Source organism: Protopterus annectens, chromosome 2.part1 (genome assembly GCF_019279795.1).
Source record: "Protopterus annectens isolate FY-2018-M chromosome 2.part1, PAN1.0, whole genome shotgun sequence".
Lineage (NCBI taxonomy): Eukaryota > Metazoa > Chordata > Ceratodontiformes > Protopteridae > Protopterus > Protopterus annectens.
The window spans coordinates 408,754,342-408,781,337 of record NC_056729.1 but is presented as its reverse complement, the minus strand read 5'-3'; the positions used below and the strand labels follow the sequence as shown (position 1 = coordinate 408,781,337).

General features: G+C 41.9%; 2 protein-coding genes across 3 annotated transcripts in view; one reads left to right on the top strand and one right to left on the bottom strand.

Annotated features, from left to right (window-relative positions):
* The window catches only part of NAF1 (nuclear assembly factor 1 ribonucleoprotein), a 1,472,570-nt gene that overhangs the window by 1,158,034 nt on the left and 287,540 nt on the right, over window positions 1-26,996 (bottom strand). The gene's annotated exons all lie outside the window — the stretch shown is intronic.
* LOC122794083 (LARGE xylosyl- and glucuronyltransferase 2-like) overlaps window positions 1-26,996 on the top strand; it is a gene marked incomplete at its 3' end in the record, with an annotated part of 516,130 nt that overhangs the window by 465,473 nt on the left and 23,661 nt on the right. The window contains 2 exon segments of the mRNA XM_044062221.1: window positions 6,629-6,784; window positions 8,193-8,356. Coding sequence (XP_043918156.1) covers window positions 6,629-6,784; window positions 8,193-8,356 — 320 coding nt within the window.

The following is a 26,996-nucleotide window of genomic DNA, read 5'->3' as shown; positions in this document are numbered from 1 at the left end:
TCATTTTTATATTAAAATTTTAAGTGAAACTCAATTCACTAAATCCTATACGTCTAACTGAATTGAATTCAGGGTCTTGCAGTAAGTGGGGAGCATGCCTACCACAGCTTCTTTGTAGATGATTTTGCCCTGCACAAACAGTTACTTACTGTAACCCTGTCAAAGATCACACCCCTCATTGTAAGTTACAAAATATCCTTGCTCAATCCATTTTGATGTATCATTTCCAATAAAACAAGCTGCTGTTAAATGCATGTCAGACACACACAATGTATAGCTCTGGGAAGAGATAATATTAAGGTGAGGAGTAAGGCTACAGAGTTACGAACTACAGCAGATTCAAATGTGCATGGTGTAATGGCAGCAGTGATACTCTAATAGCAGTTTAGCCTCTAATAATGATTATACAGAGTTCATGACTATTCCTAGGTATAAGAAACATTGTGCAGTAATGTTTGTAATATTAGGTAAAGTGATTATACAGATGTCATGACTATTCCTACGTATAAGAAACATTGTGCAGTAATGTTTGTAATATTAGGTAAAGTGGTTATACAGATGTCATGACTATTCCTAGGTATAAGAAACATTGTGCAGTAATGTTTGTAATATTAGGTAAAGTGATTATACAGATGTCATGACTATTCCTAGGTATAAGAAACATTGTGCAGTAATGTTTGTAATATTAGGTAAAGTGATTATACAGATGTCATGACTATTCCTGGGTATAAGAAACATTGTGCAGTAATGTTTGTAATATTAGGTAAAGTGATTATACAGATGGCATGACTATTCCTAGGTATAAGAAACATTGTGCAGTAATGTTTGTAATATTAGGTAAAGTGATTATACAGAGTTCATGACTATTCCTAGGTATAAGAAACATTGTGCAGTAATGTTTGTAATATTAGGTAAAGTGATTATACAGATGGCATGACTATTCCTAGGTATAAGAAACATTGTGCAGTAATGTTTGTAATATTAGGTAAAGTGATTATACAGATGGCATGACTATTCCTAGGTATAAGAAACATTGTGCAGTAATGTTTGTAATATTAGGTAAAGTGATTATACAGATGTCATGACTATTCCTAGGTATAAGAAACATTGTGCAGTAATGTTTGTAATATTAGGTAAAGTGATTATACAGATGTTATGACTATTCCTAGGTATAAGAAACATTGTGCAGTAATGTTTGTAATATTAGGTAAAGTGATTATACAGATGTCATGACTATTCCTAGGTATAAGAAACATTGTGCAGTAATGTTTGTAATATTAGGTAAAGTGATTATACAGAGTTCATGACTATTCCTACGTATAAGAAACATTGTGCAGTAATGTTTGTAATATTAGGTAAAGTGATTATACAGATGTTATGACTATTCCTAGGTATAAGAAACATTGTGCAGTAATGTTTGTAATATTAGGTAAAGTGATTATACAGATGTCATGACTATTCCTAGGTATAAGAAACATTGTGCAGTAATGTTTGTAATATTAGGTAAAGTGATTATACAGATGTCATGACTATTCCTAGGTATAAGAAACATTGTGCAGTAATGTTTGTAATATTAGGTAAAGTGATTATACAGATGGCATGACTATTCCTAGGTATAAGAAACATTGTGCAGTAATGTTTGTAATATTAGGTAAAGTGATTAGTATGTTTTGCAGTCCGGCAGGATGGGGAGTACATTCCTGGGTACAAGAAACTTACCAAGGAGTAAAGTAGGGTAAATGGTACTGAACAGAATGTTATTAGGTAAGTCTTCAGGCTTCACTCAGGCAATTGGTCTTCAGGCTGTTACAAGCTTAGTCAATAAACCATATTTGAAAGTTCCATCCAGCCTTAAAGGGAGACGTACAAGACAGGAGGCGGAGGCTGCCCATCCAAATATGTAGGTTTACCTTTAAGGTGGCAAGGGTGCTACTGTACTCGACATATAGTGGAAATTTGTTCTAGAGGTGGGAGATACAGTAACATGTCTTATCTGTTAATGAAGGTTTAAGTCCTTTAACCAGGTATTTAACAAACCACTTATTCTACGAAGGAATGAGGTCAAGGATTGTTGGATCTTTCATGGATCAAAAGGGTAGACACAAATCACCATGGATGAGTCTGTAAAAGGTCATGAGGGAATAAAAATACACTGGTAGCATCATTAAAAATGTTAATATTAGTGTTATCACTGCAGGATAGGCAGTAGTTAAGTTATACAAAAAAGGAATACAAAATTTTCCAAGTACTACCTGTTATTGTACAAACACTACGTAAATAAGGTTTCCAGTAACTGAACTGTATAAAGCAAGTTTGTGAAGGAGATTTGTGGTCCTAGGAAGATGAAGTACAATACAAAACAAAATGGGAATAGGATAGCAGCTTTTAGTGTCCAAGTTATACAGCCTGTTAATGTAGTAAGAGAGTTTGCAGATAATGGCACTTGATTGAATGGAGCCAGTCTTGTGACCAAGACAACCAGTTAAAGAAAGTGCAGGATTGCTTTGTAGTGAGGGAGAGCTGTTAATTACAGTTCTCCTTCAACCAAGAGTGTGCTTAAAAGTAGAGTAGCAAGGGTGGGGCAAAATGGATGTTAGAGACTGTGATCAAGAGGCTTGCATTGACTTTCTATACCAAAATGCCAGTACAAAAAGACATTTGAGTACAGCGTATTGTTTTTTTTTTTTTTATTGTTTTTGCTCTTCAGTTGAAAAGCTGGGAGCTGTATATTGGACGAATCCAAAGTATTTTTTTTTTGTTCCTAACTTGAAGTATTGGGGGGTGGATTTGTGAGGGCAAGATTGACTGCATTCCTGTAACTAGTTTCCTACAGTAATCCAAAGACAACTTTTGTGTTGATGACTGGGAGGGGGGTAGTGTATGGATTTGGTGGGGTGTGAATGGCTTCATTATTCCGAAGACTTTTTGTGCTGAAGGGGCATGGATTTGGTGGGATGTGGTTGGCTGCATTACAGTAATCTGAAGTTCCAAAGACTTTTTGTTTTGCTCTTCACTTGAAGAACTAAAGTGGGGATGGATTGCATAATGTACTGCAGTAAGCCAATTTGTCTTCCTTCAGTTTGGAGAAGTCCTTTTTTTCCGTTCTTCACTTGAAGAGATGAGGAGGTGGGATAGTTGTAGTGGGACTAGCAAAGGGCATTAATTGAGCCACCTATGCCTCTGGTGCCTATAGTTTGCAGAGAGATTTAAAAAATAAAAAAATGATGTTTGCAGTTATGCAGGTTGACACAACATGAAAGAGGGAAAGAGCTGCTTAACAGAAACTGAAATAGCTGGATTTAACTTTCATATCATCTTACCTGCAATATTAGGTAAAGTGATTATACAGATGTCATGACTATTCCTAGGTATAAGAAACATTGTGCAGTAATGTTTGTAATATTAGGTAAAGTGATTATACAGATGTCATGACTATTCCTAGGTATAAGAAACATTGTGCAGTAATGTTTGTAATATTAGGTAAAGTGATTATACAGATGTCATGACTATTCCTAGGTATAAGAAACATTGTGCAGTAATGTTTGTAATATTAGGTAAAGTGATTATACAGATGTCATGACTATTCCTAGGTATAAGAAACATTGTGCAGTAATGTTTGTAATATTAGGTAAAGTGATTATACAGATGTCATGACTATTCCTAGGTATAAGAAACATTGTGCAGTAATGTTTGTAATATTAGGTAAAGTGATTATACAGATGTCATGACTATTCCTAGGTATAAGAAACATTGTGCAGTAATGTTTGTAAAATTAGGTAAAGTGATAATATGTTTTGCAGTCCGGCAGGATGGGGAGTACATTCCTGGGTACAAGAAACTTACCAAGGAGTAAAGTAGGGTGAATGGTACTGAACAGAATGTTATTAGGTAAGTCTTCAGGCTTCACTCAGGTAATTGGTCTTCAGGCTGTTACAAGCTTAGTCAATAAACCATATTTGAAAGTTCCATCCAGCCTTAAAGGGAGACGTACAAGACAGGCGTCGGAGGCTGCCCATCCAAATATGTAGGTTTACCTTTAAGGTGGCAAGGGTGCTACTGTGCTCGACATATAGTGGAAATTTGTTTTAGAGGTGGGAGACACAGTAACATGTCTTATCTGTTAATGAAGGTTTAAGTCCTTTAACCAGGTATTTAACAAACCACTTATTCTACGAAGGAATGAGGTCAAGGATGGTTGGATCTTTCATGGATCAAAAGGGTAGACACAAATCACCATGGATGAGTCCTGTAAAAGGTCATGAGGGAATAAAAATACACTGGTAACATCATTAAAAATGTTAATATTAGTGTTATCACTGCAGGATAGGCAGTAGTTAAGTTATACAAAAAAGGAATACAAAATTTCCCAAGTACTACCTGTTATTGTACAAACACTACGTAAATAAGGTTTCCAGTAACTGAACTGTATAAAGCAAGTTTGTGAAGGAGATTTGTGGTCCTAGGAAGATGAAGTACAATACAAAACAAAATGGGAATAGGATAGCAGCTTTATAGTGTCCAAGTTATACAGCCTGGTAATGTAGTAAGAGAGTTTGCAGATAATGGCACTTGATTGAATGGAGCCAGTCTTGTGACCAAGACAACCAGTTAAAGAAAGTGCAGGATTGCTTTGTAGTGAGGGAGAGCTGTTAATTACAGTTCTCCTTCAACCAAGAGTGTGCTTAAAAGTAGAGTAGCAAGGGTGGGGCAAAATGGGTGTTAGAGACTGTGATCAAGAGGCTTGCATTGACTTTCTATACCAAAATGCCAGTACAAAAAGACATTTGAGTACAGCGTATTGTTTTTTTTTTTTATTGTTTTTGCTCTTCAGTTGAAAAGCTGGGAGCTGTATATTGGACGAATCCAAAGTATTTTTTTTTGTTCCTAACTTATTGGGGGGTGGATTTGGGAGGGCAAGATTGACTGCATTCCTGTAACTAGTTTCCTACAGTAATCCAAAGACAACTTTTGTGTTGATGACTGGGAGGGGGGTAGTGCATGGATTTGGTGGGGTGTGAATGGCTTCATTATTCCGAAGACTTTTTGTGCTGAAGGGGCATGGATTTGGTGGGATGTGGTTGGCTGCATTACAGTAATCTGAAGTTCCAAAGACTTTTTGTTTTGCTCTTCACTTGAACTAAAGTGGGGATGGATTGCATAATGTACTGCAGTAAGCCAATTTGTCTTCCTTCAGTTTGGAGAAGTCCTTTTTTTCCGTTCTTCACTTGAAGAGATGAGGAGGTGGGATAGTTGTAGTGGGACTAGCAAAGGGCATTAGTTGAGCCACCTATGCCTCTGGTGCCTATAGTTTGCAGAGAGATTTAAAAAATAAAAAAATGATGTTTGCATTTATGCAGGTTGACACAACATGAAAGAGGGAAAGAGCTGCTTAACAGAAACTGAAATAGCTGGATTTAACTTTCATGTCATCTTACCTGCAATAGTATGAACAGACTGGTGAAACTTTAAAGTTGTTCTTCTTTTGGCTTTTCCCAGTTAGGGGTCACCACAGCGGAACTCTGGTCCGCCAATGATTGGCAGTAGATTTTTACGGTTCCGAGGTGCCAGCCCGACACCCAACTTTCAACGAAGGCACGCCCATTCACGCATGTCATTCAAACGCCAATCAACCGCGGGGAGGACATGCAGACTCCACACAGAAGGCGTTCAAGCTGAGAATCGAACTGGAGATCCTCTTGCTGTGAGGCAACAACCCTACCGCTGCACCACCGCAGCTTCCACTACTGAAACTTTAAAGTACTGTACAAAAATGGTTTCCAGTTGAAAGTGAGAATTCAAGTGCAAATGGAGCTGGGAGGAATCGTATACTAATTCTGAAACTGTGGTATTTTAGAGAAACTTCCACACCATCTCCATGCTAGATATAAGTAGCAGGGGAGTGGGTGGGTGCAAGGGGGCATCCCCCCATCAAAAGTGTAATAGCTGTTAATTGAGAAAATCAAAGTTTACTAATGGCATGTTGGTCTTGAATTGGACAGAAACAGATATGTTAGTTTTGTCACAGGGCAGGGCAATGTTTGCTGCTGTGCATCGAGGTGTGTCTTAATATTTACAATCACCAAAGTTCTAAGAAAATTGAGTACTGAATCAGCAAAAAATTATCTTTTAATTAATTTTCTAGATGTAATGCCAGCCTAATCGATTCAGTTTTATCACATGTAGGTTTCTTCCTTTTTTTAAAGAGATTAGTAGCTATTATTAGTACCATCTGAAATTTTTAATTACACACCACATACAATTTTAAATGCTCTTTCTTCAGGACAAGAAAAAAGCAAGATTTATTTTTCTCTTACTAAAAGCAGAAATGGAAATGTGGATAATAGTTCTGAGATGATTTAATTGGACCTTTGTACATTAAAGCAGAGAGAGAAGTGTGAGGTGTGTAAAACATGTTGCTCATACTAAAAGCAGTAACATGAATGCAGCCTGTGTTTAATGGAAGAGCTGCAATACTCGAGACTGTAGCTAGAAAACAGAACCTTTTTGAAATCCGGGGATAAGTTCTTCCTCGGATCGCAGTCTACTGTGTGATGAACATACAAGATTCTAGGTGTACCTGTGTTTTTTTATTCTATGCTGCATTCTCACTTTTCTTTGTTCATCACAGGTGATTCACTGGAACTCTCCTAAGAAACTGCGGGTGAAGAACAAGCATGTGGAGTTTTTCCGTAACTTGTATCTGACATTCCTGGAGTATGATGGAAATTTGTTGCGCAGAGAGCTGTTTGGGTGTGTCAGCCAGCCTGACCCCAAAAGCATCAAAGTGAGTCACATGATTATAAGTTCTCACAAAGTAGTGGACTGTAACAAATCACCTGCTTATACATTTAGCCTTGTAGCCAGAGTAAGACTAACCCTAACTCCCAAGGCATGGGTTCACAGCCTCTGTCATGGGTATCATTTACTATGGTGATCAAAAAAGCTCGTTTGATCAAGAGGGGAAGATGAAGTGAACAACCCATCATAACTAATATAACCTATAACCAAGGCCTGGTGGCTTTGCACTTACAGTTGTAAGAAATAAAATGCACTGTAGAATACTGAAGGTAGGGGTTTGCATCTATGTTGGAAAAATTGATGGATTGCCTATTGTGCCTTCTGGTCTCAACCAGACAGGCTTCATACAGTCAAGTGTGTCTTCCTTAAACTATAGAAGAATGTTTGGACTTCCTTTCTGCATCACAATAAATACTTTGGGTCTTCCCATACTAAAGAAAGGTATGCAGCGCTGTACAGAAGCAAACTAATTCCCCATCCATAGTGAGCATGGGCACACAAGAACACACTTAAACACATGCAAGCACTCTCCCACACACATGAAATAATCCATATCTTTAGTATATTTTTTTTTTAATGTTACTTTGCAATATTATACATATACATATATTTATTGACTACTGTTCTGCATTTAGACTGCTCCCAAAGAAAAAAAAACAAATCCAGAATATTTCATATTTTAAGTGCATGGTATAGTCATACTTGCTTGGTCTTAACCTGCATCATGCTTTCACTATTTGAAACATTCTGCCCTAATGGTTACATCTTGCCTGTGTAAGAAGAAAGTAATGCAGACCTTGCCAAGCATTCTAGATATCTGAGCCAGTCAGCTTTCTCAAGCACCAAACATCTTAAACAGACTTACACTCCAGAACATGCACCAGTCCTAGATGGAGTCCCAGGCCACATTTTGGAGTGATGCTAAACTCCTGGCATGCAAGCATGTGATAATAAGACAGTAGTATACCTGACCATATCACTACAAAATGGATTAATAACGGACGTTTGTGCTTTTACACTCCATACACTCACAGAATGCACTGATATTTTGCCCACCTGTACCTTTCCTTACAGACTCCAGCAGCTTGTACTTACACACCTTTACCTTTCCTTATTGACTGCAGTAGCCATTGCAATATAGTCACTCAGGACAGATGTGCTGACAGTTTCCTTTCACAGGTACATGAAATAGGTACTTCCTTTAAATATTGTTTCCACTGTATTACAAATATTTTTCACCATCTTGATATAGAGAAATGGCATTGCTGCACTGATTAAGGGAGCTTTTTTTCCATAGCTTGTGCCTTGCTGATCACATCTGCTATGTTTTGTTCAGTTACAAAATGCCAGCTCCAGTGTCATTAGCCTGATGTAGTCTTTTATGTTTCATTCAGTTACAGAATGCTCTGGAAGAGTTAGACGAGGATGACCAGTGCTACGATTTCCGCAGGGAGAGAATAATGCTACACCGGATTCATCTCTTCTTCCTGAAGTATGATTACACACCCACTACAGATGGTGCTGATGTAACTCTAGTGGCTCAGCTGTCTATGGACAGGTAATGCACCTTTATATATATTTCACCGAAAGTGGATACTGATCCAAGTACCCAGGTATCTAACTAGGAAGAGGGTGAAACTCTGAATTAATATCTAAGTCATGAACTCTGGGTAAGCAATTCACGTCATGTGTACATAAGTGTGCCTTTGTGACTAGTCTGCTGGTTTGAAATTAACTCTGCATTTTCCATGTTCCTATTTTGTTAGTCACCTGTTCCTCAAACTGTTTTCTCTTACAGTACATAAAACTCCAATGATTTACGTGGGATAAAAATAACATTTAATTCCATATATGACTTTATTCTAGTAACCAGCAGAAGCACATAGTCACACATAATACAGTTTTAAAAATATCAAAACAAACAATAAACAACACAGAATTAATGGCCTCCAGTATTATTTACTAGTCTTCAGAAACTGCACACAAGCCTCATCTTAACCTTAAATACTTAAAAGAAAACTAAGTATATTTACTTCCCCTGGAGTGACTCCTTACAGAGTGATCTCCTTACTTTAGCATGTTAAAAAGTATGACTTGGCAGTTTCTCCCCTCTGCGGCATTTCTGTCATGGCTTCCTCACTATACACCATGTTGGGACTGAATAAAATTTCGGGATACCATCTTTAGGGATTTGTCTCCCTTGCTCTTACATCATTGTTCCATTTGAAAGTTTCATGTAAATGAAAAACCCACATAGCAAGGTATCTGTAGTTCTTTTTCGTTATTTGCACCCACTGGTGTCATCAAGCTGTTCAGGCTGTAAGAATTCACACGTCCATTGTCATTTATAACTGCATTCTGTCCATCCCCTAGTGTCATAAACTTTGAGATTTTGCTTGGCTCTGAATGTTAAATATACCACCAAAATAATTTAAATGTCTGGAAATATGTGCAATTAAAGTGATGGTTACAGGTAGTAGATGGGCATGTTATTAGTTACTGAGCTAGTCACTGTTCAAAAGCACCCAAAAAATTTTTATATGTAAAGTTGTGTATGAAATAACAGTTCACTTGATGCTAAATGACTTACTGTACAAAGTCATTCGTGTGAATACTAAGCATTTATTTCAAGTTGTGTATTTTACTGAATAAATTTATAGAGGTATATTCTGTGCATACTTGCATTTCATAGATGCATTGTCTAATTTACTGTGAAACTGCTGCAAAAATAAATAAATCAATAAATGCATGTAAGGCTAGACATAAACAGTTTTTCTAACAAAGAAAATTGATGTTTTTGATGTGTTTTGGCAATTTTAAGCTACAGGAATCACTACAGGAATAGAACAGTGATTTGGTACACCATGCTCCAGAACGTAAGCCCTTATCCTAGCAATGTCACATCTAGTGTCAGAACAAAATTACGTTTCTTTCACTTAATGAAAAATCTTTCCAAGATGCCACATGTCCATGCCATGCAAAGGAATGACAAGACTCATTACCAAGAAACCTATGAAAATAGCAAGATGTCACATGATAAGCATGTTAAAGTGTAGTACTATAAAGTTACAACATTCATGTAAATCAATACAATATGTCAGCATCTCGGGCAGATTCCTAAATTACCAATAGCTGCTGTCTCTAGTGGATTACTGTGGTCCTTCAACATGACATCCAAACTTGTATCATGTGGACTCACTACATGGTCCAGTGACATCTAAAAATGCAGCAGTAAATTCCCATCAAAATTGACACACCATGAAAACAGACACAATGGTAATTGTTAAAAAAGTTCAAATTCTCCTATTGTCTGTGAGTAGGCTGTTAACCACTTTCAGAAGAATGTATTGGTAACATTCTCTTTTTAAATTTATAGATTCCTAAAATATATTAAACCAGCTACCCATCCCAGCCCCCCTCCAAAATTGAAAATGTTGTATTTGTTTCACTTTACGATTCTGAGATATCATACTAGCTCTATTGAAAAGCTAAGACAAATTTTTTTTTTTTTTTTTTTTTTTTTTACAAGTTTCTTATCTCTGTAATCTGTCTCACAAGATTCAAAACAATGCTGTGTATATGAGTCCTTGTAGGTATGGGCAGAAATGTAGCAAAGATAGGGCAAAGAATGCAGTCACTCGGGCGTAAAGTGTTAGCGGCCACGACTGGCACATGCCAGTAAGTCGGTAGTGCAGTGTCAGCATTCATCTTTTGAACCTGCATTTCTGAATGCCAATATGGAAATGTGAAGTACTTTTTCAGTGCTTAGTATGTGGGTGGTAAACGTATAAAGTGTATTTTTTTTTGTTCCTGAAGTAGAGGACCTTTTTGTTCTGTTTTTCTCCTCAACTTGCAAAGGCTGAAGAGAAGTAGACTGGACCTGGCTGTTGCTGCGAAGTGCAGAGTGGCAGGTTGGGGAATTCAACTTTTTTTTTTTTTTTGTTTGCAGTTCAGGGATAGGCAGTAAGAGCCAGACAAGCCAGCCACAGCTATGGTTATGACACTTCTGTGACTTCAATGTTTGTAACAAATTTATTTCGGAAAGCTCTGTATCCCTTCTTGTTTTAACCTGTAAAGTTCTCCAAAGTCCTACGCTGTTTTTACTTGCTTCAGAAGTATGGTACCAGCTTCAAACAACATGGGGGCATTTCATGTATTTTCAGCACATAACCCTACCTTGTGTCATTATGTAGTACACACAACATGTTAGTGTCTGAACAATATGGTTTCATTAGCCTAAATTGGGTATCACTGAGAAATGGTTATACTTCAATGTAAGCCACTGCTGCTGTAAAATGACACTGTAGATCTGAGCCATGAAAGGAATTACCATATTTCCAGACCATTTAATAATCACTGCTTGAAACATACCTGATACAGTATATGAAAGTTTATCATTGCATTTCTGTTATGTTTACTATTATTGGTGCATGAATGAAAGTTTAATGTTTGCAATATTTTACCCATGCTGAAAAAAAAAGATGCATCTCAGTCCATTAAGTCAATTCAATTAAATATGACAGAAGTGCTAAGAACTGTTGCTAAAGACACCGACTACATGATTAAGTGCTCCCACAAGTGCCAATAAGGCATGTGATCCAAGTAGATCTTTAAATCTTTGAAAAAGCTTAATAAAGAAAAAAAAGGTATCAGCTAAGCGTGACTTTGTCCAAAAAGTACTAATCCAAATATATGTTTATGTACTACCTTATCTGGCCTGTTTTTCCTTGTCAGGTCTGTGAGGGGAGTAGCTATGGTACTATACATTGGGACAGACTTTTTATAGTACCCTGCTGTCCCTAAGAATGCCCTCACCTGCTTTTTGGTAACAGCGGCAGGCCATGCCTGAATGGCTTCCACTTTGGCAGGTGCTGGCCTGATCTTACCACTTCCCACTCTGTCCCAGGTAGGGCACCTCTGACATACCCACCTGACATTTGTTGGGCTTAATGGTCAACCCTGCTGTCTGTAGTCTGCCCAGCACCTTCCTGACATGCTGAAGGTGCTCTTGCCAGAAGTGGCTGTAGATGGCAATATCATCTAGGTAAGCAAGGGCAAAATCTCCTGCTAGGATATGACCTACCAGCCTTTGGAATGTCACTGGGGCATTTTTCATCCCAAAGGGCATCTTTGTGAATTCATACAAGCCAAAAGGAGTCTCAAAGGTTAACCTCTCCCTAGCACTGGGAGTTGAGGGCACTTGCCAGTATCCCTTGGTAAGATCAGTAGTGGTAAGATACTAAGCCCCACTGAGCTGCTCTAGGGCTTCATCTGTCCTAGGCATGGGGTAAGCCTCTGACTCTGGGCAACTATTTAATTTCCTGTAGTCCACACAGAACCTGGTGCTCCATCCTTCTTTGGTATCAGCACCACTGGGGAGGCCGAGGGACTGCTGTACTCCTGAATTACCCATAGTTCCAACATTTCCTGTATCTTCTCCCTCAGAGTCTGTTTGACTACCTCAGGCACCCTATAAGGGGCCTGGTTACTAGGCCTTTAGGTTCCTGTATCCACATGGTGCTGCACCAGGTGAGTGCACCCTGCTTTCCCAAATGAACATGTCCCCAAACTCCTGTAACACTGCTCGGATTTCTCGAACCTGGGTAGGGGATAGCTGCTGGTATATTGCTAACCCTTCCATGTAGGTGTCAGTCCGAGCCTCACTGAGGAGATCAGTCACAAGATCCCCTTCAGACTCCACCTGCAATTTGCTGCAGATACTCAGCACAACGGTCTCCGTATCATGGCAAGGTTTCATCATGTTAACATGGTACCATTTGTGCCCCTGCCTCCTGCCTAGTAGTTCTGCACCACCCAAGAAAGTTATTTTCCTGTGTCCCTGTCAAGCAGAGCCAGAGAAGTTATTCCCGGGGTGTATTTCCTATTTCCCATCCACTCATTAAGATTATTCTTGAAGAGTGCTAATGAGGAACTTTGCTTGACATAGATGGGTAGCTTGTTCCAGAGTATGGGGAGTTTCTGAGACAGGATTCTATCCCTCCAGCATGTCCTGTTTATTGTGGTGACAAGGTTTAGGTCCCTAGAGCATGTAGCTCGGAGGGAATGGGATTTATTTAGGTGTAGCATGTCCAACAGCTCTGGGTTTGACATAGCTTTATATGTTAGGCAGAGATCATCTCAGAGTGGGCGATATGCTACATCATAAAGCTGTAGTTTTTTGAGACGGTCAGTGTAGGGCATCTGTTTGAGGCCAGTAATCTTCTTTGTGAGGTACTTCTGTGGCTTTTCCAGCTGCTGCAGATGTTTTCTGAGGTGCATTCCAAAGTGGGCATTGTACTCTATAATGGGTCTAATGAGTGTTGAGTAGAGGGGAACAATGACCTCTCTTTTTCTTGGATGAGACCCCTTTTGTGATGAGGTGTGCCACATAGAAGGATTTCCTGACTACTGTGGCGATGGGATTATCAAAGGAGATGCTACAGTCCACCTGTGTCCCAAGGTCTCTTATCACACATTCGACGTTGTAGTTCATGAGTACAGAGTTTTTACCAAAGGGGATGACAATGCACTTTTTGGCATTGAGCTTGAGGCCATGACACTGACGCCAGGCATCTGTCTCAGTGAGGTCCTTGGTAGGATGTCCACACCATTTGGGGACTCAACTATGGATCCTAGTTTGCAGTCATCTGTGAACTTCATTAGCCAAAGTCCTTCTGTGGTAGCCTGTACTTCAGAGAAGTAGATACCAAACAGGAGAGGTCCCAGGACTGAACCCTGTGGTACTCCACTTGTCACTGGTTTGAAGTCAGATTTGGAGTATGCAACTTTTATAGTGTGGGTTATGTCATTGAGCCAGTTGGCAACCCATCTTGTGACATAGGGATTTCTACCTAGGTTAGTGAGTTTAGCTATAATTCCAAAATGGGGGATGGTGTTGAAAGCCTTGGCAAGGTCAAGATAGGCCACCTTACCATTATCTACGGCTTTGGTGACTGCCTCAAAGAAGTCAATCAGGTTCAGGAGGCATGATCTGCCTTTCACAAACCTGAACTGGGTGGGGTCCAGAGTTTGGAGGTTACCAATGTCTTTGTTTGAGTTCCATGATACGTTCCATGGCTTTACAGACCAGGCTCATCAGGCTAATAGGGTGATAGTTCCCGGGATCAGTGCTGGCTCCCCCTTTATGGAGTGGAAAACTGTTGCTGTGTGCCATTCAGTGGCAACAAAGCCTGACATGAGGCTATGATTGAATATGGTGCTTAGGTGGGGAGCCAGTTCATTCTGAAGTTCATATAAAACGCAACCTGGGATGTTGTCCAGTCCCATGGATGCTGTGTTTTTGACTTTAGAGAGTGAAGCTTTTACCTGCGTAGTTGTGATTACAGGGACTCTGCATTTTTCCTGTATAGATATGGCCACTTTAGGGGGTGCGGGAGGGGGGGTAAAGTTAGCACTGAACCTATCTGCCAGGATGTTGGCAATATCAGTTGGTTCTGTAATTTTCATCCCTATGTGCTGTAACTCAGAGCAGATCAGGGTGTTGCCATTGAGATTTTTGACATAGCTATAGAATGCTTTGTTTTTGTCCCTAGAATCAGTGGTGATTTTGTTTTTGTAGCTAGCTTTGGAGGATCTTATAAGGGATCTCAGCTTCTTACTGAGGCTGACCAGGGAGCTCCTCCACTCATGGGATTTTACTCTCTTTTGCAACAGTTTCTTCCTGCTGTTGCAGAGTTTGTTTATCGCAAAGGACAACCAGATTGGCTTCCTTTTTTTGGAGGATAGCATCTTGGTTCTGTTTGGGATAGCATGATCCATGCACTCATGTAAGTACCTATAGAGTGCATTTGTATAGGATTCAGCAGTTGTAACTGCATTGTCCATCTGCATGGGTGTCATGAAGTTCACCACTTCTGTCTTAAGAAGCATGAAGTTGGCTTTGGAGACATTTTTTACCATGGTTTCCTTAATGAGGGTGAGGGCAGGACATGAATATCTAGGGTGATTAGCTTATGGTCAGATCTGACCAATGAGGACTTGACTTCAGGTGTGGAACACTGGTCACTCATGTTGGTAATGACTAGGTCTTGGATATTGTTGCCCCTGGTGGAGGTTTGGATAAAGTGATCCAGGGCATTAGAATTTATGAATTCCAGAAAGCGTTTAGTGAAGGAGTTGGTACATGAGTAGTTTTCCCAGTTAGTGGTGGAGTAGTTGAAATCGCCCATTATTAGGGTGTTTGGTTGAACCCTAATATTTTCCAGTATATCAAGAAAAGAGGAGTGGGCATCCTGAGGCATGGTGGGGGATCTGTAGCAAGCTGCAATTTGGATTGCAGATGTTCTTCGTGTTTCACTGTTGCAGTCATTATATTTGGGTTATCTGCCTGCAAGTAGCCCTCAGCCGGCCTGAATAATAGAGTCTTGGTTTCCTGAGTGAGATGCTGTCTCTTCTTCCATGACATTAGGTCGTCAGGGGTATAAAACATGCAGCTGACACCATTACATCAGTCTTTCTTGCCGCGCAATGCCCGAAGCAGAAGCATTTTGCAAGTGCCGGTCGTCCGACTCCTGAAATTTTCGTTTTCGAGTTTCAGAACCGAAGTCTTCGAAAAAAGCTAAGTACCCGGTTGGGGATCCTTTTTCTTGCTCTTAACCGATGTCAGTAAAAGTTAACAATTGTCTTACCTGTGGAAAGCAAATACCTCATAAAGATTTTCATTCGTACTGCATTCCTTGCTTAGGCCCTGACCACGACGTCCCTCGCTGTCTGTTTTGTGCCTTATTCAACCCCTGAACTATTCGTCGTCTGTCCACTTTTGCAGCAAATTATTTTGGTACTCGGTTTAACTATCCAGAAATGACTTCGGTGAGCCATCTGACTACCGATATTCCGAAAAAACCTAAGGATAAAGACAGAGACAGACCACATAGTTCCAAAATTGCTGACAACGCTTCCATTAAGCCAGTAGCCATTTCGTCAGTACTCAGTGAGGCGCTTTCAGCCACTGATACCCGCTACTTCAGATTCACAGGCCTCTACTGAGATCCATTCGGAGTCTGGTATGCCGCGAGATGCTTCTTCGACTATGGAACCTGCGGATGTCTCTGCCTTGGATGGGTCCAGAGCCGCTGTGCAGGCACTGGCTTCTGAGGGTGTATTCAGGTCTACAGATTTGCATTTTAAACCAACGTCATCTTCTTCATCCAGGCCTAAAACCCAGCCCATGCCTACAAAACTGACGACCAAACCACATGATCAGGCCCATATGCCTAAAAAACAAATGCTTAGAATGGCTGAAGACCTTATTACTTTAATTAGGGGAAGCCAGCCCTCCCCTTCTAAGAGACCTAGAACTGATTTTCCTCCTGATCAAGATTCTGAAATTTCTGTTTCTTCTGATTACCAGGACTTACCCTTATCTGTCTATGAGGATTCCTGACAAAAAAAAGAGGCTTAGAATTCTTACTCATCCCTCAACACAGGCCTTTAGCTATCCCTCCTGACTGGTATTACAGAGTACCTGACACTCACGAGTTCCTCTTCAAGAATCCTACTGCGGATCCAGAGACCATTTCCCAAGGACCAAAGGGCATTAAGGCTACTGCTGCCAAAAACCCTAGCCCCTCTGATAGAGATTCTAGGGTCTTGGGCAGATGGGGTAAGAAGGTATACACTTCTCCTTCTTTGGCCATTAGGGCCTTAAATTGCCAATTTCATATGTTAAAGTACCAGCAGCATATTATTGTATTACTTAAACAGAAAATTATGTTGATTCCTGACTGTGCTGAACATAAAGAATTACAGGGTTTAATGCATTCTGCTGAACAAGTTGGTAAACATATTTTGCAATGTGGTTTTGACTCTTTAGAAGCATCTTGCAGGGCTGCTGTCACTGGGTCTGTACTTAGAAGGCATGCTTGGCTTAAGGAGCAAAACTTGCCAGATCGTGTTAAAGCTAAATTACTGGATGCTCCCTTAAACCAAGACCACCTGTTTGGCAACAAAGCAGAAGACGTCCTTAAAAAGATGGAGGAAAAAGCTAAATCTATGCAAACTGTTAAAGATTTCCTGCAAGTACAGTCTCCCAGATATAGTAGGAATTGACCTTCAAATAATTGATCATTTCCAGTCTCTTCCAGGCCTTCTCAGTCCAAACTTAGGAACAGCAGACCACCTAGGTTACAGTCTTAGGCTACACACAGGCCTAAGCACTGGGGGGCTCCCACTTCCAATGCAGGAAGTAGTAAGACTCCCCCCTACAGAAAAATGTCACAATGACTTAACCTTAACCCTTCCAAGCCCTGCTCAACTGCCTGCTCCCCTAGGAGGAAAGCTCACCCTGTATGCAAAAAACTGGGAACTCATTACCCAGGACAAATGGGTTTTAAATGTAGTTTTCCAAGGATACAAATTCCACTTCCACACCCTACCAACCCGAAACGGTTGGCCTGACCTACCCCCAAATCAGTGGGCAGAGGCTCAACAGCAGGTTCTATCTCTCAAGTATCAGGGCTATTCAACCTGTCCCAGCAGAAGAAAGGGGACAAGGTTTTTATTCAAGACTTTTCCTGGTACCCAGAAAAGATGGCTCCTGACATCATATCCTGGACCTCTCTATTCTAAACACCTTTTTGGTAATCCCAAAATTCAAAATGCTAACACTTCAACAGCTGCTTCCTATGCTAGGAAAAGATGCTTGGTTGGCAACCTTAGACTTAAAGGAAGCTTACTTGCTCATTCCAATAAGGGAATCTTGCAGGAAATATGTACACTTAAGAGCAGACTCCATGCACTATCAGTTCTCTGCACTTCCCTTTGGCTTATCCACTGCACCCAGGGTATTCACAAAGTGTCTAGCTCCAGCCATTGCATTTTGTAGGCAGAGAAATATTCAAACATACCCATACCTGGACGATTGTCTGATTCAGGCAGAAAGCCAGGACATGCTATTAAAACATCTGGCATCTGTAAAGAAACTTCTAACCTCGCTGGGGTACACCATAAATGAAAAGAAATCTCATCTAGTACCCTGCCAACATATTGTATTCCTGGGAGCAAGCTTGAACACAACTTCCCAGATGGCTTACCTCACGCCAGAGAAACAAGTTTATTTGACAACCTAATTCAAACTACTGACCATAAAGACCCAGCTATCTGCAAGGAAAATTCTGCAAGCCCTGGGGTTCATGGCCTCTTGTATTCTACTAATTCCATATGCAAGACTGCATACGAGGAAACTATACAATGGTATCTAAAAAGCCTATGGTGTCAACATTCTCAGGACCTGCAATCAATGGTTCCTATCTTTCCTTGTATAAAGACACAGTTCCTTTGGTGGGCAGAGGCCTGCCACCTCAACAAGAGGCTCCCTTTCAATCTACCCCCTGCCAACCAAGCCCTGATAACAGACGTATCAGACTATGCATGGGGGGCTCACTTGGCAGGGCAGTGCATTCAGGGCAAATGGAACCCGAGTCAGATGCATCTGCATATCAACCAAAAAGAAATGTTAGCTGTACAGAATTCCCTGACAGCTTTCAAGGACCACATCCTTCCAGGATGATTATTGGTAAAGACAGACAACACCACAGTTATGTGGTACATAAACAAGCAGGGGGGAACCCACTCGTACCCTCTCTGCAGACTAGCCATAGCTCTGTGGAACATCCTTGAGCTACCAAGTGCACCTACAAGCTCAGGTCCTGCCAGGCATGCTAAATTCACTGGCAGATGACCTAAGCAGAAATCTCATGGACCCACACGGATGGAAACTGGAACCAAAAATATTCAACCTCTTGAGGAACAAATGGGGGACACCAGAGATAGACCTGTTTGCCTCCCCCCAGAACTACCAGTTGGACAAATTCTGCACAAGGACTCCCCACAGTCAAGCTTGGAAAGTGGATGCCCTGTCTTTTACCTGGGAAAAAGCCTCTCAGTTTATGCCTTTCCCCCTCTGCCTCTCCTTTCGAAGGTTCTGCTAAAGATCAAACAGGACAAACCAAGGACAATACTTATTGCACCAGACTGGCCTCGCCAGCACTGGTACCCCCTCTTGCACAGCATGATACTGCTGGATCCATGGCACCTACCTCAGACACCTTTCCTGCTGTCCCAGCAGGTGAGCCAGATTCTGCACTCTCATCTTCAAACCCTGAACCTTGCAGCCTGGCTAATTCCTTGAGCTCTGTAATAGCATCCCTCAATAAGAAGGTGCTGATGTTATTTTGGAAGCAAGGAGACCTAGTACTGGAAAATCTTATGCTGAAAAGTGGAAAATATACTATCCCTGGAGCCAGACAAAGGGTATGAGCACTACAGTGCCCAGTTTACCTCATATTCTTCAGTACTTAACAGAAATGCTCTACAAGGGCCTATCCTTCTCGTCAATTAAAATTCATGCCTCTGCAATTTCAGCACGTTGTAATACCGAACCACCCCTCTTCTCTCACCCCCTGTTAAAGCAATTCCTCAGAGGGGCTAACAATTTAAGACCCCCCAGGTGAGCCCCTACTCCAGCCTGGGACCTTAACTTTGTATTGGAAAAGCTTACTGTCCCTCCATTTGGACCAGCTGCAACTGCAGAGTTGAAATTCCTTTCTTGGAAAACAGCCTTTCTTCTAGCCATCACTTCAGCAAGAAGAGTGTCTGAATTACAGGCCCTTATGGCAATGGAGCCCCTCATTATCTTCCATGCAGACAGGGTTTCTCTCTGGACCAATCCTTCCTTTATGCCCAAGGTGGTGTCTAGTGTGGCCCTAAATCAGTCTATTTATTTGCCTACCTTTTTCCTGAATCCACAAAACAAAGGAGAATGAATTCTGCACTCTTTGGACGTGCACAGACAACTTAGATTTTATTTGGACAAGACTAAGCCTCTCAGAAAATCTGAACAGCTGCTAGTTGGCTTTGCTGCAGGGGCAGAGGGGAAGGCCATTTCAAAGCAAACCATTTCTAAATGGATAGCCCATTGCATTCATTTCTGCTATAAGCACCATGGAAAACCTACCCAACAGGGGATAAGATCACATTACACCAGGGCTGCATCTACATCTACAGCCTTTCTCAGAGGGGTCCCTACCAGGGACATCCTAGAAGCTGCTACCTGGAGCTCTGTACATACCTTCACCAAGCATTACCAAATGCCAATTTTTTTTAAATCTAGAGCTGGTTTTGCCATTGCAGTTTTGCAGGGTTTAATAGCTGGCCCTAATCCTCTCTAACTTCATCCTCCTTTCCTTAGCTTTGGGAATCAATCCAAATGTAATGACTGCAACAGTGAAACATGAAGAACATAGTACAGTTGTGTACACTTACCATAAATGTAGATGTTATTAGTGTATTCACTGTTGCAGTCCTAGTTACCCTCCCTCCAGCCTCCTGACTTCTCTTGGTTTTACCTTTGCTTCTTGGTTTAAGCTTTCTGGTGCATTTGCTTTTTGATGGAGGTGTAACATAACATATAATTGCTTCCCTTTGTTGGGGCACCTGACATATGGGGCAAGAAAAACTGATGCAATGTCATCGGCTGCATGTTTTATACCCCTGACGACCTGATGTCATGGAAGAAGAGACAGCATCCGATGCAGGAATCCAAGACTCTGGTATTCAGGCCGGCTGAGGGCTACCTGCAGCATATAACCCAAATATAATGACTGCAACAGTGAATACACTCGAACATCTACATTTACGGTAAGTGTACACAACTGTACCAGATGATTGCCCAGAGTTAGTTGCACTTGGATAACCTCGGGTGCATTATGCTGAGCAACTGGCCTGGAGGTGTGGATATCCTTAATGAATATGAACACACCTCTGCCTTTGGTGTTCTGCTCCAGGTTAGTTAGCCGAAAAGTGTGGTATGAGTTGTAGCCTGGTAATGCAGGGGTGCTCTCTGGAGCCTTGAACCAGGTCTCGGTCACTGCACAGATATCGATGTTCTCCATTTTAAGGAGTGCCTCAAGGGAGTGCATTTTGAGATTTAAACATCTAGCATTGAGTAGCATTACCCTCCGTTTTTGCTTGCCTGTTCCTGTTACGGTAGTGAATTTGTCATTTGAATCTTGCCTAAAAAATGCACTATAGGGGCAACAAGAGCCTTAGCCAGTATCCGGAATACCAGGGGTGACAGGTGCAGGCCTTCTCTGGCAAAGCATCGTGGTCTGTCGAGCATGTCGTCCCAGGCAGACAGATACTGTATCCCCTTAGAATAACAGCGGAAGCTTAGACAATTGTTGAAGTCAATCATTTTGTCCTTGTGCTGCGGTATCATTCTGGGCAATGGCAGGATGCTACTCAGGGCTACGGTCATACCTGCCTGGGCTACAAGATCGGAGCTCTTCCTTTTTCTTTTCATGTAGTCCAGGGAGGTATGTCTCAGTCATTCACACCAACATGGACAATTACAGCGTCATATTTGTACTTGTTGTGGAGTGACCTGAGTGCGTGGGTTATGTGGTGGATCCTGGCACCTGACAGGCAGCTGACAGTAACCTTCTCCTTGTTTAGCCTGGTGAGTGGGACATCAGTGTGCCTGATTATAGAGTCACCTATGACTAGTGTGTTGGGTATGTTGTTTTGCCTTATGGGCTGTGGTTGAGTGGCACACTGAGTCTGTGGGCTATGTGTCATTTGGGTTGTGTTGGGGGGTGGAGATTGCTTGTGTTTCTGCTTTGGAGGTCTTTGTTGCTTGAGCAGATTATTATTGAGACCCTCCATGAATGTTTTTGTGTTTCTATGTGTGGATTTTGGTGGTGTAGGTTTAATAGGACTATGTGATGAATGTGGTGTGGTGCAAGTGTTTACCATCTCTTCTTGACTGTCAAGTTCAGTCTTGGTTAGAGAGAGCTTTACCTCCAGTTTGGCTAGATAAGTGCGTCTCTCACAGGTTGTAGTGTTGGGTGGTAGGAGGAGAGGGTTGTCTGTGTACATGAGGCAATTGCTACATTGCCCCAAGATGCCCAGATTCATCAAGTAAGACAGGAGAGAATACTGGGAGCTGACCCTTGGACATGCCTAAATAAAAACTATTTTCCTCTATTCAAGTGAGGAAAGTGAGTACAAGAGCTGTTTTTCTCTAAGCAAGTGAGGAAAGTAAGTTAACATCACTGACCTTCCTTACCACCTTGTAGGGTCCCTCCCAGGCTGCCTGCAGCTTGTTGTGTCTGACAGGAATGAGAACCATTACCTGCTGCCCTACAGCATACTCTAGCTTGAGCATTCCTGTCATGAGCCTTGTGCTGAGGTTTAGGACATATGCCACAGCAGACTCCGTGTGGAATTCACACTCACCCTCTCACTCATCTCAAATCATATCTAGAGGTCCCATCACCCTATGTCCATACAATAACTCAGATGTTGAAAAATCTGTGCATTCCTAGGGAATCTCTCTGTAAGCAAAGAGATGGAGCAAAGATTTGTTCCAGTCCCTTTTAAACTGGTCTGTAAATGCCGTAGCATTGTCTTGAGTGTAGAGTTTAACCTCTCAGCAAGAGCATTAGTCTGGGGATAGTAGAGGTGGTCTTTAGGTGCTTCACCCCACAGCACTTCACAGACAAGCCAGCAGGTCTGACATAAAATTGGCACCTCTGTCGGTCAGTATTTCTTTTGGGAAACCTACCTTCCTGAAAATGTATAAAGCATTTGCCACCTTTTCTGCCTCAATGGAGGACAGAGCCACTGCCTCTGGATATCTGGTATCATAATCTACTACCACTAGGATATACGTTTTCCCTGTGGAACTTGGGTACACAGAGGCCCCACATTATTCATAGCTACCCTCTGAAATGGCTCCTCAATCACAGACAAAGGCATCAAAGGAGCTTTCAACTTGTCTCCTGCCTTGCCTACCTTTTGGCACTGTTCACAGGTCCTGCAGTACCCAGTTACATCTCTGGAAATTCCAGGCCAATAGAAGTTCTGCATAATACATCTCTTTGTATGTTTTATGCCCATGTGACCTGCAAAGGCAGTATCATGGGCTATGGCTAGAAGTGCCAGATGGTAGGGTCTGGGCACTACCAACTGCTGTATTATCTCACCCTCTAGCCCTCCCTCAGGGGTCCACTCTCTGTACAGTAACCCTTTGTCCCAGTATACAGATTCCTCCTTCCCTTGAGAATCAGTGCCTTGCTAACTACCTCCCTCAGGCCTTGTAATGTAGGGTCTGAGAGCTGAGCCTGTCTTAACACTCTCTCTTTGTTACCCTTTCCAGCTCCCCTTCCACAGGAATTCTGGCATCCTCTGACAACAGTGCCTCACTGTCAGCCTGGGTACTGCTACTCACCTCTGCCCTTGCAGTCACTCTGTCCAAGGGAACATCAGTACCCACAAGCAGCCGTGGCTTACCTTCAGTCTCACTGCTGTAGGGTAGCTTCCTTCCTGAAGTAACCACCTTACCAGTCCTGGCAACAAGTGTATGGTCTGTCTGGTTCTCCCCCAGGCTACCAGACTCACATGCTTGTCTCCAAGCCCGACTCTGTGTAACTGCATGAACATGGTACTGCATTATCAAAATCATTCCCCATCAGGACATCTGCAGGGATATCCTCAAACACACCTACTTGCTTGCTTCCTTTTCCACCCACCCAGTCAAGGTGAACCCTAGCCAAAGGTATTTGGAATGGGGTCTCTCTTAAAGCTCTGACTGGAGTAGACTACCCAAGCAAGTAGTGCTCCTCTGTAACCATTGCAGGCTTCACAATGGTTAGGTCAGAGGCCGTCTGTCCCTTAGCAATGGCCTTTCCCATTCATTAAGATAGGATATAACCTTTTGTGGTAGTTTGGTACCCTTGTTGTCTCAAAACAACTTACTGCTGGCATTTCATCATTCCCACTTACTGGCTCTCCCACCTTTTGTTCCCCACCTTATCTCTGTGAACATCTGTATGTTACATGGCTCCACTGGTTGCATTTAAAACATTTAACCCATGGTCTTGGACTAGTGGCTTCCTCTGCTACTGGTGGACTCTGTTGGGGCAGTCTGGGCTGCCAACCATGGGTTCCCTTAGACCCATGAGCAGCACTGGGTATCTCTTTCCTGTGCAGTGATGCCCTGCTTGCTAGATATAGGTCTCCCTTCTTCCCCAACTCATCTGCAGTAGTGCATTGTCTTTCAGCTAACCACATTCTCATGTCTTCAGGCAAAGTGCTAAGGGCTTGTTCCCTCACCAAAAGGTCTGCCAGCCTTTCAGAAGTGGTGAACTGACATCCGCTCACCCACCTATGAAATAAGTGCTTAGTTCAGCAACATAGTCACGCACATTTTCATCTGACTTGCTTCTATGCTCACAAAACTTTTTCCTGTAAGCTTCATATGTTAACTTAAAATGCTCTAGCAAACAGTTCTTTACAACATTGTAATTTAAACAGTCAGTATCACAGTTTAGAAATTACAGTTACAACTTTACCATGGAGTAAGGCGGTCAGGAACCCTGAGCCCTTGGTCAATATTATACTGTTTACATATCCTCTCAAACATATGAATGGAACTAACAAAATTTATCCCCTCTGTAAATTGTGGAAGAAATTTACTGACCTTTGTTGCTTCTGGGGTTCAGTTACTCTTTTCCATTACCTCCGTGACTCTGGCAAAGAGTCAGCATCTTCTTTTCATGTTGCCTCTGCCTTTCATTCACCTCAGCTTGCAGATGTTGCAGTTTCTCATTTTCCTCAGCCTCCAGATGTCTCAGTCTCCCTGCTGCTTCTATTTTGAAATGCTTGGCCTCCAACTCAAGTCTCTCAACTCCAGATGGATTTTTAAGTCCTCTGTGGAATGGTTGAGCTGCCCATTCTCTGAGAGTTGTACATCTCCACAGCCAGTCTGATTGTCCTCCTGGTTGCTATTCTGTGATGCATCTGTGCCTAAAGCTACAATAATGTCTGCTTTAGTCAGGTTGGCATGCACCAGTCCTTTAGCCTGGCACATCTTAGTCAACTGGCTCCTTGTCAGCTTGCCATACTCCTCTGCTGACATGCTTATCTGCTCTCCCTGACCAACTAAGCTAACAAAAAATTGCGATATGAACTCTGAATGTTCACTGCTTGGCTGATTGAGAGTACAAATACCTTCAGTGACCACTGTACACAGGCTGCAGGAATTCAATATCCACACCACTACAAGCCAATTAATATATGATGTTGCTAACTCACCAGTGTTAACCAATTAACATGGGATGTGGATATCCTACTTATGCCAAACAATTATGATGCGACACCCCCTGCAGTGGCTCAGTAATCAAGGAGCCTCAATCCTCACCACTGGCAACAGTGAGGGATGTACACAATGGGAGGATAACAAGTACACACAGTAAAGTACAGTTTCCCTTAAGAGCACTCAGAGATCACAATCAGTCTGGGGCTGGTTTCTACCTCTTTCTCCAGATCCCCAGTAAGACTTCCCACTGGCACAGCTATAGGGTTAAGATCTCAGCCGAGTGGTTGAGCCAAAACCTCTAGCACCCTCTGTGTCCAACAAGTGCTTTGTGTCCCTGCCCAAGTAGCTCACACACACACACACACACACACACACACACACACACACACACACACACACACACTTTGAGATTTGATTTACATACCAATACACTAACATGGAGAAGGCTGGCACAGGTTTACTGACTATGCTTCCTTCTACCCCAGACTATAAGGTAGTTATCACTGCCACCAACCCAGGGTAATTGTGACCAAGACTGAGGCAATTTAGGAGTGGCCTGTCCAGTGTCACCAAATACAAATGCAAGTACGCTAAGAGTTTAAATATCCCTAAACAAACCAGCCACAAAGATAGGTTTTAATATATTTAATAATAAATAAAAGAGCAAGACAATACTGAAACAGCACAGTAGCTACAGAGTTCAGAATCACAAGAAATATTTTAAAACAACATTGCAGGATAGTATTAAGTAAATACAGAAAACAGCTAAACTAATCGTTACTATATTCCTGTCTGTATCTAAAAGAAGTTATTGTACCCTAGACTTACAGAGCAAGGCAGATGCATAAGTGCTGAATGTATGATGTTCTTCGTTTTCCATTGCTGCAGTCCTTACTATTGGGTATAGTCCGCGTTGGACATATCCTCAAGGTTCTTTGCAGGGTAGGGAGTGAGGGTAGGCACAGTAGGTCTAGGGCAGGGAGGTCAGGCTTCCCTAGAACGTGGTAGTCCTAGGCTCAGTCTTCTTTAGGCAGCAGCAGTCCTTCTACCGTGAACATTCCTTCACCTTTCAGGCCTTGGTGAGGCCAGTAAGTTCTTCTCATTTGGCCCCTCCACTTAAAATGGGTCATTTCATTTGGAACTGCTTTGATTTAATTACTAGGGGTAGGAATGCCTTTCAAGATTTTCATTTCTTTCAATTTCCCACAAAGATGTACAGTGCTTGCACTTTCAAAGTCCTCCCAGCCATTCCTTCTCTCACAAAAAGTTTCTCCATGTTCAGCCAGGGGGCCCAGGATTTTCATCTCCCTGTTCAGAAGGGCCTAGAAGGGGACTTCGCCTGTTCCTAGTACCACAGAACCTTACCTGGATTTTTCTTTTCATAATTTCTCTTCTCACTCTTGGCAACACTTTTCCCCTTTTTCTCTGCTTGGATTTTGAGATGCTACAACAACTTTAGATCTCAAGGACAAGAGAGTTTCTGTGCAACTCCAGATAAGGCAAGTAAACTATCCATGCTGCGGTTAAGAGGTAGCTCATTATCTATTGCGGTTTCGAGGCTAAAATTCTCATTATCAGTTCTCTAAGTATGCCCTTTGGTTCTGGCTCCAGTGATGGTATATTTCACAATTCTTCTGGCCAGATCATATCTATATTTCAGGCTTTGGAATTCTGCCTAAAGATGCCTGGAGACTAACTTGGCTTCTAGAAGTCCTTACTAGTCATACTACATGAGGCTGTTGCCTGAAGACCTAAAAGCCTAGGAGTCTTCTCCAGTCGAAATACCAGTGTCCACCTTATTGCTTTCTTGGTGTGAGAGTGAATGTGTGAAAAGGTCATAGCCAGACCAGATTTTTTTTTTACTTTCAGACAAAAAGAGTCTGTCACTTTTGGACATCTCAACTATCTCACCGCCAGGAAAAGACTGCAAGGACAGTCCTTGTTTCATGTGGCTTCTATGGCATCTGCATGACTGCAGTGCTCCCAAATGCCAAACTGCATATGATGAGTCACCAATGTAGTATGGACACTGCACTACCAGAGCACTGATTTGGACACTGTCATTCAAATAATACCTTGC